Genomic DNA, 13,543 nt, shown 5'->3' with positions numbered 1-13,543 from the left:
TTGGATTGGAGCAGAAGTTGTGTTCCACTCACCAGTGATCCTAAGATCGCGTGGGTAGTCCTCTAGGGACTGTGGGGGTGTCCGCCCACTCCGCGCCCTAGGTGACCCGGTGCTGGTGCAGACCGGAAGGGATTTGTGTCCCCGTATAGCATCTTCAAGCAATAACTGGACAGTTATAGAGCCTGAAAGAGTGTCAATGATTTGTGTACTTTGTTAGACCTCTATAATGTGGGACTTAATGAAAGCTGAACTTTCTTCGCTGTAAGCAAAAGACCATAGGTTTAGGTTGTCTGGAGAAATCCAGTCTTGCATAAAGGTGCGGTTAAAAAAAAAAAGAAGAAGAAGAAGAAGAAAGAAAGAAAGAAATCTTTCTGTAGCCTTTCACATAACTAAGGTCTTATCCACTGATACAACATCAAACATAAAAAGCAATTGTTTTTGAAAAGGTAGGTGCATTATGAAATCTAAGACCGTGTTTGTTTTATACTCAACTTTATTAAAACCCCAGTGTTCTAGCTGCTTTCTGAGTGGGACTATCCATGTTTCATTTTGTAATATACATTGGCCACGTGGTGAATATTGACTCACTGAGCTATGCTGAACCTCCTGGAGCCTGCCAATTTCATTATACAATTTTTTTTTAAGAGAAAGAAAGATAAGAAGAAAAAAAAGTCTCACATTCAGTTTCACCAGTTGTTGTCAGGAAAAAAAAAAAAAACACTTAAGAATTGAAAAGCTATCCAGCTCAACCCTGGCACATACCAGCTCTCTAAAATTTTAATTATCGCTTGAAACCTTGACTGTTATAAATGACCACAAAGTTAATAATTTTCTCTGCAGTGTCAAGTTCATTTTCTTTCTTTTCCCCCAGAAAATTATTGCCTAATGTCCCAGTCTAACATAATCTGTCAGTCTTTCCTTGGCAGGAGAGGCAGTGCCTGTGTTTCAGGATGCATCTGAAATACTATTTGGGTGCTTTCCATTTCAATACACACAACATTGAAAAGACAGATTATTAAGAAAATTCGGAACTTTTGCTATGCCAGCAGATGTTGAGTTAGGCTGTCTACTATTTATTTATTTATTTATTTACTTACTTACTTACTTACTTATTACAAATGCTCCCCTGCTTCTGGTGTCCCCTCATAGAGTTCCTCCCCCACCCCCTTTGCCTCTGAGAGGGTAGCCCTCCTTAGTTATCCCCCCACCATGGTGCTTCAAGTCTCTGCAGGATTAGGCACATCCTGTACCACTGAGCCCAGAGAAGACAGCCCTCTGCTACATATGCACTGGGGGCCTCAGACCAGCCCTTGTATGCTCTTTGGTTGCTTTCTCAGTCTCTGGGAGCTCCCAGGCATCCAGGTTAGTTGACACTGTTGGTATTTCTGTGGTGATGCCATCTCCTTAACGGCCTTCAGTCCTTCCCCTAACTCTTCCATAGGGGTCCCTGACCTCTGTCCAATGTCTGTCTGTGGGTATCTGCCTCTGTCTCAGTTGGCTGCTGTGGAGAGCCTCTCAGAGGGCTGCTATGCTAGGCAGCCCTCTGCAAACACAATGTAGCATCACTAATAGTTTGAGGGTTTGGTGCTTGCCCGTAGGATAGGTCTCCAAATCGACAGTCACTGGTTGGCCATTCCTTCAGTTCCTGCTCCATTTTTGCCCCTGTGTTTCTTTTAGATGGGACCAACTGTGGGTCAAAGTTTTGTAGGTGAGTTAGTGTCCCTATCCCTCCACTGGAGGTCCTTTCTGGCTACTAGAGGTGGTCTCTTCAGATTCCATATCCCTACTGTTGGGCATTTTGGTTAAGGTCACCCCTATTGCCTCCTGGGTGCCTCCATCATCCTAGGTCTCTGGGACTTCATAGAGATCCACTCCCTACCACCCACCTTCGGCAGCTGCATATTTCCATTAATTCTCCTGGCCTTCTAGGTTTCTTTCCTATCTCTCCCCAGCCTGATTCTGCCCCCATTCCCCTCACCCTCCCCTCGATCTCCCCTCTCTCACCCTTCCCTCTGCCTTTCATGCCTATTTTGTTCACCCTTGTAAATGGGAATCAAGCATCCTCCCTTGGGCCTTCCTTCATGTTTAACTTCTTTGGATCTGTGGGGTGTATCATGGGGATTCTGAACTTTTTGGTTAATACCCACTTATGAGTTACTACATACCATATATGTCATTTGGGTCTGGGTTACCTCACTCCCAATGATATTTTCTGGTTCCATCCATTTCCCTGTGAAATTCATGTTGTCCTTTTTAAATAACTGAATAGTATTCCATTGTAGAAATATACCATATTTTCTGTATCCATTCTTTGGTTGATAGACATCTGCGTTGCTTCCTGCTTCTGGCTATTATGATTAAAGCTGTTTCGATTGTTGTTTTTCTTTCAATTTGTTTATATGGTGGATTACATTGATGGATTTTTGTATATTGAACCATCCCTGCATTGGTGAGATGAAGCCTACTTGATCATGATGGATGACATCTTTCATGTGTTCTTGGATTCAGTTTGTGAGTATTTTATTGGGTATTTCCACATCAATCTTCCTAAGGGAAATTGGTCTGAAATTCTTTCTTTGTTGGATCTTTGTGTGGATTAGATGTCAGGGTGACTATGGTCTCATAGAATGAGTTTGGCAGTGCTCCTTCTGTTTCTATTTTGTGGAATAGTTTGAGGAGTATTTGTATTAGCTTTCTTTTGAAAGCCTGATAGAATTCTTCACTAAAACCATCTGGTCCAGGGCTTTGGGTTTTTGTTTGTTTGTTTTGGGATTTTTAATGGCTGATTCTATTTCCTTAGGGGTTATAGAACTATTCAGATGATTTACTTGATCTTGATTTAGCTTTGGTAATTGGTATTTATCTAGAAAATCATCCTTTCATTTAGATTTTCCAATTTTGTGGAGTATAGCCTTTTGAAGTAAGACCTAATGATTCTTGGAATTTCCCCAGTGTCTGTTCTTATGTCTCCCTTTTCAGTCTTGATTTTGTTAATTTGGGTGCTGTCTCTTTGTCTTTTAGTTAGTATGGCAAAGAACTTATCTTGTTGATATCTCTCAAAGAACCAGCTCTTGGTTTTGTTGATTCTTTGTATTGTTCTGTTTGCTTTTAATTGATTGATTTCAGCCCTGAGTTTGATTATTTTCTGCCATCTACTACTCCTGGATATGTTTGCTTCTTTCTTCCCCTAGAGCCTTCAGATATACTTTTAATTTGTTAGCATGAGAAATTTCCAATTTCCTTATGGAGGCACTTAGTGCTACAAGCTTACCTCTTAGCACTGCTATCATAGTGTCCCATAAGGTTGGGTATGTTGTACCCTCATTTTCACTGAATTCTAGGAAGTCTTTAATTTCTTTCTTTATGTCTTCCCTGACCCAGTGATCATTGAGTAGAGATTTGTTCAGTTTCCATGAATATGTAGGCTTTCTGTTATTGTTGAAGTCCAGCTTTAATCCATGGTGACCTGATGAGATGCATAGGGTTATTTCTATCATCTTGTATCTATTGAGGTTTGCTTTGTGATCAGTTGTATAGTCAGTTTTGGAGACGATTCAGTGAAGTGCTGAGAAGGTATGTTCTTTTGGTTTTGAGTGGAATGTTCTATAGATATCTGTTAGGTCCATTTGAATCATAGCCTCTGTGAGTTTCATTATTTTTATGTTTAGCTTCTGTCTTGATCTCTTCATTGCTGAGAGTAGGGTGTTGAGATCTTCCACTATTAAAATGTGGAGTTCAATATATGATTTAAACTTTAGTAATGCTTCTTTTACAAATGTAGATGCCCTTTTATTTGGGGCATAGATGTTCAGAATTGCAAAGTATGTTTTTCCTTTGATGACTATGAAGTGTTCTTCCCTGTCTCTTTTGATTACTTTCAGCTGGAAGTCTATTTTATTAAAATGGTCCAAAAAATAAAATAAATAAAGCGGGGAAGTAGTGGTATATGCCTTTAATGCCAGCACTTGGGAGGCAGGGGCAGGTGGATTTCTGAGTCTACAGAGTGAGTTCCAGGACAGCCAGGGCTATACAGAGAAACCCTGTCTCAAAAAAAAACAAATGTAAAATAAAATAAGATACGATAAAATAAAATAAAATAAAATAAAATGGCTACTCTAGCTTGTTTCCTGGGTCCATTTGCTTAGAAAACCCTTTTCCAGCCCTTCATACTGAGGTAATGACTATTGTTGCTGAGATGTGTTTTTTGTATGCAGCAGAATGATGGATTCTGTTTACCCATCCATTCTGTTAACCTGTGTCTTTTTACTGGGGGAATTGAGTCCATTGCTGTTAAGAGATATTAATGGCCAATGACTGTTACTTCCTGTTACTTTGATGTTGGTAGTGGTTGAGAGTGTGTGTTTCCCTTCTATTGGTTTTAATAGTGTAAAATTATTTATTTGTTTTGTTTTCTTGAATATAGTTAGCCTCATTGGGTTAGAGTTATCCACTGTAGGTCTTGGTTAATGCATAGCTACTGTTCGAATTTGGTTTTGTCCTGGAATAAGTTGGTTTCTCCACTTATGGTGATTTAAGTTTTGCAGGGATATTAGCCTGGATCTCTTAACATCTGCAAGGCCTCCGCCCAGGCTCGTCTAGCGTAATAGCTTCAATCTCAGATGAGAAATCGGGTGGAATTCTCATAAGTTGGCCTTCATATGTTACTTGGCCTTTTTCTCTTGCTGCTTTAAAAATTCTTGCTTTGTTCTGTATATTTGGTATTTTGATTAATATGTCACAGGAATATTTTCTTTCCTAGCCCAACCTGTTTGGTGTTCTGTAGGTTTCTTGTACCTTTACTGGCATATCTTTACTTCGGTTAGGGAAATTTTCTTTTATGATTTTGTTGAAGATGTTTTGGGGGCCTTTAAACGGGGACTCTCCTCCTCCTCCTCCTCCTCCTCCTCCTCCTCCTCCTTCTACTTCTTCTTCTCCTTCTTCTACTTCTTCTTCTCCTCCTACTCCTCTTCCTTCTCCTCTCCTCCTTTTTCTCTCCCCCTCCTCCTCTCCTCCCTCCCCCTTTCTCCTCCTCCCATTCCCCTCCTCTCCCCTTCTCTTTCTCACTCTCTTCTTCCTCCTTCTTATTCTTTTCCTCCTCCTCCTCCTCCTCCTATTATTATTATTCTTAGGTTTGGTCTTTTCATAGTGTCCCAAATTTCCTGGATCTTTGTGATATGACTAGATTTTTACATTTTCTTTGACTGATGCATTCTTTGATTTTTTTTTTTCTATTGCATCTTCTACATCTGAGATTCTCTTCCATCTCCTGTATTCTGTTAGTGATTCCTGTTGTCTTTCTTAGGTTTTTCCATCTCCAGGATTGCCTTAGTTTGTGTTTTGTTTATTTCTCCCATTTCTCTTTTCGGATTTTGGACAGTTTTGTTTATATCATTCACCTGTTTGGTTGTATTTTCTTAATATTTATTTGCTTCCTGTTTTAATGCCTCTTCCTGTTTGAATATATTTTCCAGTGTTTCCATAAGGAATTTATTCATGTCCTCTTTAAATGCCTCTATCATCTTTATATGATTGGATTTCAGATCGTCTTCTTGAACTTCAGTTTCATTAGGATATCCAGGTCTTGTTGTAGCAGGATAGCTGGACTCTGGTGGTGCCATATTACTGGTCTTTTTGCTTGTGCTTTTACACTGTCCTTTAGGCATCTGGTTTTTCTTGGTTTTGGCTGAATGATCCTGATGGCAGCAGGACTTCTCAGCAAGGTGGTGGGAGGCATGGGCCAGACAGTAGAGGTCAGAGTTCCAGACTCTGCCGGCTATGCCTCAGGCAGGCCCCATTCTGTGTCCCAAGTGTACAGTTCTCTGCAGGTCGTGTCCCATTCAGACCCAGCTGGGGTGACTGGCAGATCCAACTAGGATGGGTGGTCAGGCATGGTTCTAAGATGGTTAGTTTTGTTGTCCCTGAAGGTTTCCACAAGGATTTTCTTGGGGTCCCTCAAGGTTCCTCCAAACTTAGGAGCAAGGCGAGAGCTAGACAGTCGGACTCTGGGAATCATATGCACCCCTTAACTATGTCATCTGGTCTAGGTGGACCAACTGAAGGGGTCTGCTTTTTAACTGGTAGCATATGATAGTCTCCTATCTGGGTTCCAAGTGAGGGAGCATTGTCTACACTTACTGTTGCTGGCTATGAACCATCTACATACATGTCAGTATAACAGACATATAATTCAAAGTATGAGTATGGAAATAATTTTATTCTATAGACTCCTACAAGAATCTCTAGGTTCCTGTGGACCCTGGGCCCAAACTTGAAAACAGTAGAACACATCCCCAGAATCTTGTGCCTCCAGCTTCTCATGAAGTCCCTCATGATGTGACTCTGAGGCCAATCATTATGAGCATGTTTTACTGTAATAATTTGGGCCTGTCAATCACTATGAGTGTATGTTTTTTAGAAATTCCTATGACACCTTTAGAGCCAGACATACTCAGAATTAGACATCTTTCCAAATTTCTTGGAGCTATTCCTAAAACATTTTACAATATGAGCAAGACCCAGTCTTAAACACTTTTAAATTTATATTGAAGTAACAGCATAAAATAAAATTGTTGAACTATCAAGAGTGGAAAGTAAACAACAAAACCAACCAAACAAAAACAAAACATGAAACCAATGTAGTTGGGGTGTTGAACTGTAATGCATTTGTGGGGAAAGTAAGTTATTTCTTCCTAAAAAAGGTTTTCTTTACCCAGGCAATGTTGCAGCCACTCCATCCTTCTTCTCCTCCTCAAACCACAGCATCCAAGATTGTCCATTCTTTACCAGATGATGGCTTATGGAGAGGAGGTGACTCTTCCCACATCAAGAGGGTCACTAGGGATGGTCCAGAATGGGAACCTCTTCCTCACTCTGCCAAGGTGGACAGAAAGCACAAACGCCAAGCAAGTTCAGGGAAAGCTCTACCAGACCCTGAACCACAAGAGATCATTCTGCAAAGCACTAGGAAACAAAATCACCCACAAAAGATGCCGAGGAAAGTCCGTAGTTCCCCACGTGCTCACCAGGAGGAACTGCAGGACAATCTCCAAATTCCTCCTACTGAAGTAAACAGCCCTGCTCAAACACATTCAGCAGGGAAAGAGATGGAGTGCTTCAGTGAAAAGAGGAACAACCTGGAAGACGAGGAGCTACAAGCACTGTTGCCCAGACTCCTGGATGCCTTTGACCTAGACTCGCCAACAGGTAAGAGGCACTTTGGATTTTGTTGTTTAAGTTGTTTTGTTGTGTTTGTTTGTTTGTTTGTTTGTTGAGACAGCCCTCAGAATGTAGCCCTGATTGGCCTGGAACTGCCTATATAGACCAAGATAGCCTTGAATTCACAGAAGTCTACCTATCCTTAAGGAGCCCTGGTCAGGTAAGATTTTTCAGAGCCAAGAGAGGGTGTTGGCCAGGAACTCAGGCTGCTTGTTAAAATGCTGAACTTCATAATATTACTCAGTGTTTGGATTCAATCCCTGGCACTGGCTAATTAATGAGATCACCATGAACACTAAAGGCTATCATCAGTCATTTGAGGCATTATAATAGCATCTTGCACATGTTAAATTTTTACTGTTTTGAAAGTGCGATTGTTGTTAGTAATCTTAAATCATGCATACCTGAACGGCCTGATCCCACCACTTTAAAATGAGGATAATAATGCTCTGTCTTAGTGTGCTAGAGACGGTTTCTATGTTCTAAGTTGTGCGTCATCAGCCATAACTCATTGCTAAGTTATTAAGGTTTTTGGTACTCTACTATGACTCTATTTTGTTGTCACACCATCTTCTTTCATATATATATATATATATATATATATATATATATATATATATATATATATATATATATAATGTGATTGACAGTCTCTCAATAGAAAATCTGTAAGATCTGGAGACTTGGAGGAGAATGAAAATGGTATCAGTGTGTGTTTCTGCACTGGAAGAGGTCTTCTCAACCCAGTTATGTTTTCTACATATGCCACACAGCAAGAGTAGGGAACACAAACAAAAAGGAAAGAAAAATAAGTAAAGAAGAATTTTTAAAAAGAAAAGGAAAAAGAGAAAAAGAAAATAAAGGAAAGAGGGAGGGGAGGGTCATAAAGGGGAGCAGTAGAGGGGAAAGAGGGGACAAAGGATAATTTTCCTCTGTCCTGGAGGCCACAAGCCAGAACTCAAGGTGTCTGAGCACTGGCTTCTTCTGAGATCTCTTCTTTTCATTTGTTGATTGTCATCTTCTACCCATGTCTACATGGTTTACATTCAGCAGTCATATTTGAATAAGGCTACCCAACAACATTATTTTAACTTAAATGTGTTACACCACACACACACACACACACACACACACACACACACACACATATCACTGAGTCCATCATTTAGTATTATAAATAATCTCTTTAAAGATCCTGCCTATAAATATAGTCATATTCTGAGGTTCTGGGATTAAAACTTTATAAACTTGAGGCTTTGAGGGTCACAATTCAGCCCATAGCAGTTGGAGAGCTGTAATTAGGTACGTGATAATGTCAACTCTATACAGAACTTGGTAGAGCCTAGTCAATGGAAACCAACACAAAAGTCTCATGCTGTGGTTCTGTCTAAGCATCCTTGGGGTCATGATGAGGATTCAAAACAAAGTTACATCCCCTTCACCTTTTCAGGAAAATGTCACCAGCCACTTGGGCTTTGCTGAAAAGATTTTAGTTTGTGGCATCTTTACCTTGCTTTTTGTTTTCCAAGTAAGCTGATGAAGGCTGTGGAATTCTAAACCTTTTTGTTGAGCCAGACCTCACAAATGCAGTCACTACAGTGTCTACTTTAGATTCCTCATAGTGTATGTCTGTATTTTAATATCTTAACCTTTGTTCAGTTTCTTACCTAAGGGTAAAAGGTTAATGCATATTTAAGTGACTTTATCAGGGTTTGTGCATATAACTATATTTATATTTATCATTATTATACCATTAAAAGAATATTATAAAATTTAAAAGAAAATCATAGAAGAATAAGTGCATTACTAAGCTTACATAATATTATAATGTATAATTTGTAATTAGAATTGCCTAAGCTTTTAGAAAGTACTTTTAATTCTCAAAATGTCACCTGTTTCCACTCATGGTAGAACCACTGAGATGTTTTTACAGGAAATGTGCATTATTATATAAATATTTTTATGATTCAAAAAATACTGATTTTCTTATGCATGTGAAATATATGCATGTAGCTTGTTGGTGGTAGGTATGCCTGCAGACACTTGTGGAGGCCAGAGAACACATCTGTACCCTACTCCATCACTATTTACCTATTCCCTCAAGGCAGGGTTTCTCACTGAGCCTTGAGGTAGGCTGGTGTCCAACAAGTGCTAATTAGGCCTATGCTGCTACTCTGCTAGGCTTAGGTCTCTGTGCAGCCAGGCCCAGATTTTTGTGTGGGTGCTAGGGATCTGAACTAAGGTCTCCCTGTCTGTGCAATAAATACCTTTACTCACTGACCAACCACCTCAAACCTTCCCCCAAAATACTAATATTTTAAGATTTAAATTTACTATCTTCTTTTTCTATATTAGTCATCTTTGTGTTGCTTAAGCATGAGACATGAGGATTGTGCACATGGGGCATGAGGATATGTGCACATGAGACATGAGGATGTGTGGACATGAGACATGAGCATGTGTGTACATGGGGCATGAGGATGTGTGCACACCAGGCATGAGGATGTGTGTTAGCTGCATGGCTAGTATTTCTCATTGTGTGTCTCCCCACTCAAGTATTTCTAAAGGGTTGTTTGCTTGCTTGTTTGTTTTGAGATAGGGTCTTATGTAGCCCATACTGACCTAAAACTTGCTATGTATCAAAAGACAACCTTGAATTTCTGGTTCTCTGTCCTCTATTTACCCAGGGCTAGGATTACAGGCATGTGCATCATTGCCAACTGATAGAGTGTGGAAGATCAACTGGAGCCCTAGGCATGTTATACAAACACTGTGCCCATCCCCATAACCCGTTGTTTAAGTTTATTTAATAAGGATATTATTTCAATCTGGTGTAGATTTAATCTTTTTTTAAAACTCCACCTCACCTTTAATAGTATGAATTATATTAAAATATACTCCATAACCTATACATTATCTATACAGACTTACCAAAATTACACTAAAGTCAAACAGCCAGATGTATGATAACTATACCCATGAACATGTGAGAAATGCAGCTAAATTAAGATATTGGCAAAAAGGTTCTCATCACTTTACTGTTCTTTTGAAAACAGAATTGTTATTAAAAGTTAGAAATACCTACTACTGGAATGTAATAATCTAAAATTTGCCTAGACAGAGGGTCACTAAATTCATCTAGTATGGCAATTAGCCCGGGAGTTGACTGCCTTTGTAGATGACAGTTTTGTTAAGAAACTACCACATTTTGTAAATGAAGATGACCTTTATATTACTTTGAAGCTTAAGGTCATTGAAACAGAAAATGTGGTGAGCATTTTGAGGCCACTATTTATATTAGCTGAATAGAATCATTCAGTATCAATATCTAAGATAATGAGATTTCCAGAGATCATGGGAGTTTAATTGAAAGAGAGAGGGGAGGAAGGAGGGAGGGAGGGAAGGAGGGAAGGAGGGAGGGAGAGAGAGAGAGAGATCCCCAAACCTCTTTAAATTCTGAACATTGAAAGTTAGTAGCAAATGAATTAGGTTAAAACTTCCAAAAACAAAAACAAAAAACGAATTAGATTTGAAGAAGTGTTTAATATTCTCTTCTTATGATAAAAGGAAAAAACATCTAACCTCTGGTTTTATGATCTCGTTTGTTATTTCTTTCCGCTTGAGAGAGGTCCCACACACATGTGGTAAATCCTTCTTCCTCTGGCTCATTGCTTTGTCCTCCACTTGCCACTGTCTGTCTCAGAGGTGAGCAGGGAAGACAGATGCTGTGCAGCTGCAACAGGAGAGTGTGGCTGGAAAGCAAAGATGCAGCAGGCCCACATGACAGCACTTGCCAAGGCTGCTCCTTCCTCACAGGCAGTAGGAAACAGGAGGCTGAGAACACCGGTCCCACATTCCTGCTCTGGAGGAAGGCAGTTTGACTAGGTAACAATGTAACTAGGTAGAGTTCAGCACTGTAACTCTTCTAAGAGCTGGTTGAATAGGTAACAATAAAGTTTTGGTGCATATTTAAAAGATATTATCAAGATCTCTCATATGAATTTATTCATGTGTTTTTATACAAGAATCGTTGTATCATTGGAAGGTAAATCATAAAAGTCGAGAGTACTTCTAAATTCAAACGACATAATACATTAATATGCAATTAGAATTATCTATTTTTTTAAACAACTTGAAGTACCAAAATATCATCTATTTCCAATTATAGTCTCATTAGTACAACGACTAAGCTGCTTTCAATAGAAGTATGAGCACTACTTTTATTGTTGTTAGTAGTTGTAGGATTTAAAAAAATGTCATGAAAGATTGAAGGGAACTATCTTTACATTTTACATATCCAGGGTTTTAACAACAAAAACAGAAGCTTGGACTAATAGGAAAATTTGAGAAATTCCTAACACATATTATAAATTTATTACTGGGGCTTTCCATGAGATTACAGGAAGAGCTTGTATAAAACTGAATGAAGAGTAGAAGAAGTTGTGGGGGGTTTGTTTATTTATTTGTTTGTTTGTTTGTTTTGTTTGTTTTTGTTTTGTTTTTCTTTTTGGCTGCGTGGTTACTAGCAAGGAGAGGTAGAAGATGAGAAACCTGGTCCTGTCAAAGTAACAAGTCAGAGTTCCAGAAGTGAACCCTCAAAAAGAAGAAATGTATCAGTCAGCTGGCAGAGAAATCAAAGTAATCACCAGATAATAGAACACATGTGAGAAGGAGGAGAGGACTGTCTGAGGCAAGAGCAGGAGGGGGCGTGGTGGAGGGCAGCAGAGGAAGGGAAGCAGAGAAGGGAACGAATAGTAACACAGTTTAATGCCACATAAATAACGATTTCTAATGAAACCCATCACTTTGTATGATAACCTAAAGCAACTTAAAATGTTTGTAAATTGCCAGTAAGATGGTCAATGAAATCAGGCAATTGACAAATCAAATTTTAACAAAAAGCAAAGTGTGTTGAATTAAACAGATACTTTGAAATTCGAAAAAGAAAAGAAAAATTTCAGTGGAAGCATTCAATGGAAAACAAAATCAAGCTGAACAGAGCTTCAGCAGGTCAAAGACAGAGCACCTGAAGTTAGTTGGATTAGGAAAGTGAAGAGCGACGAAAGCCCAAGAGCAGTGTGGGATGCTGTGGAGCACGGATGCTGTAGAACAGGCCACTGATGCTGCAAAACAGACCACTGATGCCACAGAACAGACCACTGATGCTGCAGAACAAACCACTGATGCCACAGAACAGACCACGGATGCCACAAAACAGACCACTGATGCCACAGAACAGACCACTGATGCCACAGAACAGACCACGGATGCCACAGAACAGACAACTGATGCTGCAGAACAGACCACTGATGCTTCAGAACAGACCACTGTATCTGTTACATACATTCTAGGTGCAGAATAGAAGACCAGAAAGCATATCCATAGAAACAATGGCTCCAGACATAAAGTATTAGAAAGACAACAGAATGCCACAATGAGGCCCTGAAGACCCCAAATTAGAAGAACTCATAGGAGCCCACGACAAGACAAGACACATTATAATCAAATCATCAGAAGTCAAATACAAAAGAAAACTATGAACCTGGCAAAAATGACCCTTGTGACACCATAAACACATTTCTCAAACTAGAGAGAAACCCTCTGGTGCATTCAAAATGTTCAAAGAAAAATAACACTACCAGCCAAAACTATTATAGCCCAAAAGCCACTCAGCGAAAATAAATATGTTAAAGAGGAATATAGAATACCCAACATACTGAAATGGAGCATTTATCCACTTGGTTGTCTTGAATACATCAGAAGAACAAGAACTCAGTATTTCAGTATTTCCTCCAGAAGAATAATCATAGACCAGATGATTCAATAGTCTCTACATCTACCATTCTGATAGTCTTCTAGCACATTCCTGATTTAAATTATGTTTAACTAAATAGTTTTGGTATTATGATTTCTTCTGGACTATTAGTTTCTAATCTATATGCTATATTACTTCAACACACACACACACACACACACACACACACACACACACACACACACACATTTTACCTAAGTACATAACCAATTACTTGGTCCATGTGTGTGTGTATACATGCACATTGTATGTGTGTGTACATGTGCATATGTATGTGCATGTGTGGGCATGCATGCACACATGTGTATGACCATGTGTAATATGTAATATGTGTGTATGTGTTATAAGTATAGAGCAAGGAGAGGACTAGATTCTTGGCTCATATCTTTAGCTATTTTTAAAACATATTTTTGAAGGAGTTTACAAGAACAACAAGAAGAGTCGGGCGTGGTGGCACACACCTTTAATCCCAGCACTCGGGAGGCAGAGGCAGGCGGATTTCTGAGTTCGAGG

General features: G+C 39.4%; 1 protein-coding gene across 1 annotated transcript in view; it reads left to right on the top strand.

Moving 5' to 3' along the window:
* Dytn (dystrotelin) overlaps positions 1-13,543 on the top strand; it is a 62,484-nt gene that overhangs the window by 46,584 nt on the left and 2,357 nt on the right. The window contains exon 14 of the mRNA XM_021199128.1: positions 6,714-7,203. Coding sequence (XP_021054787.1) covers positions 6,714-7,203 — 490 coding nt within the window. The remainder of the gene's footprint in view (positions 1-6,713; positions 7,204-13,543) is intronic.

This window comes from Mus pahari, chromosome 5 (genome assembly GCF_900095145.1).
Source record: "Mus pahari chromosome 5, PAHARI_EIJ_v1.1, whole genome shotgun sequence".
NCBI classification, from domain to species: domain Eukaryota; kingdom Metazoa; phylum Chordata; class Mammalia; order Rodentia; family Muridae; genus Mus; species Mus pahari.
The sequence above is the reverse complement of the archived record's forward strand: the minus strand, read 5'-3'. Positions and strand labels throughout refer to the sequence as shown.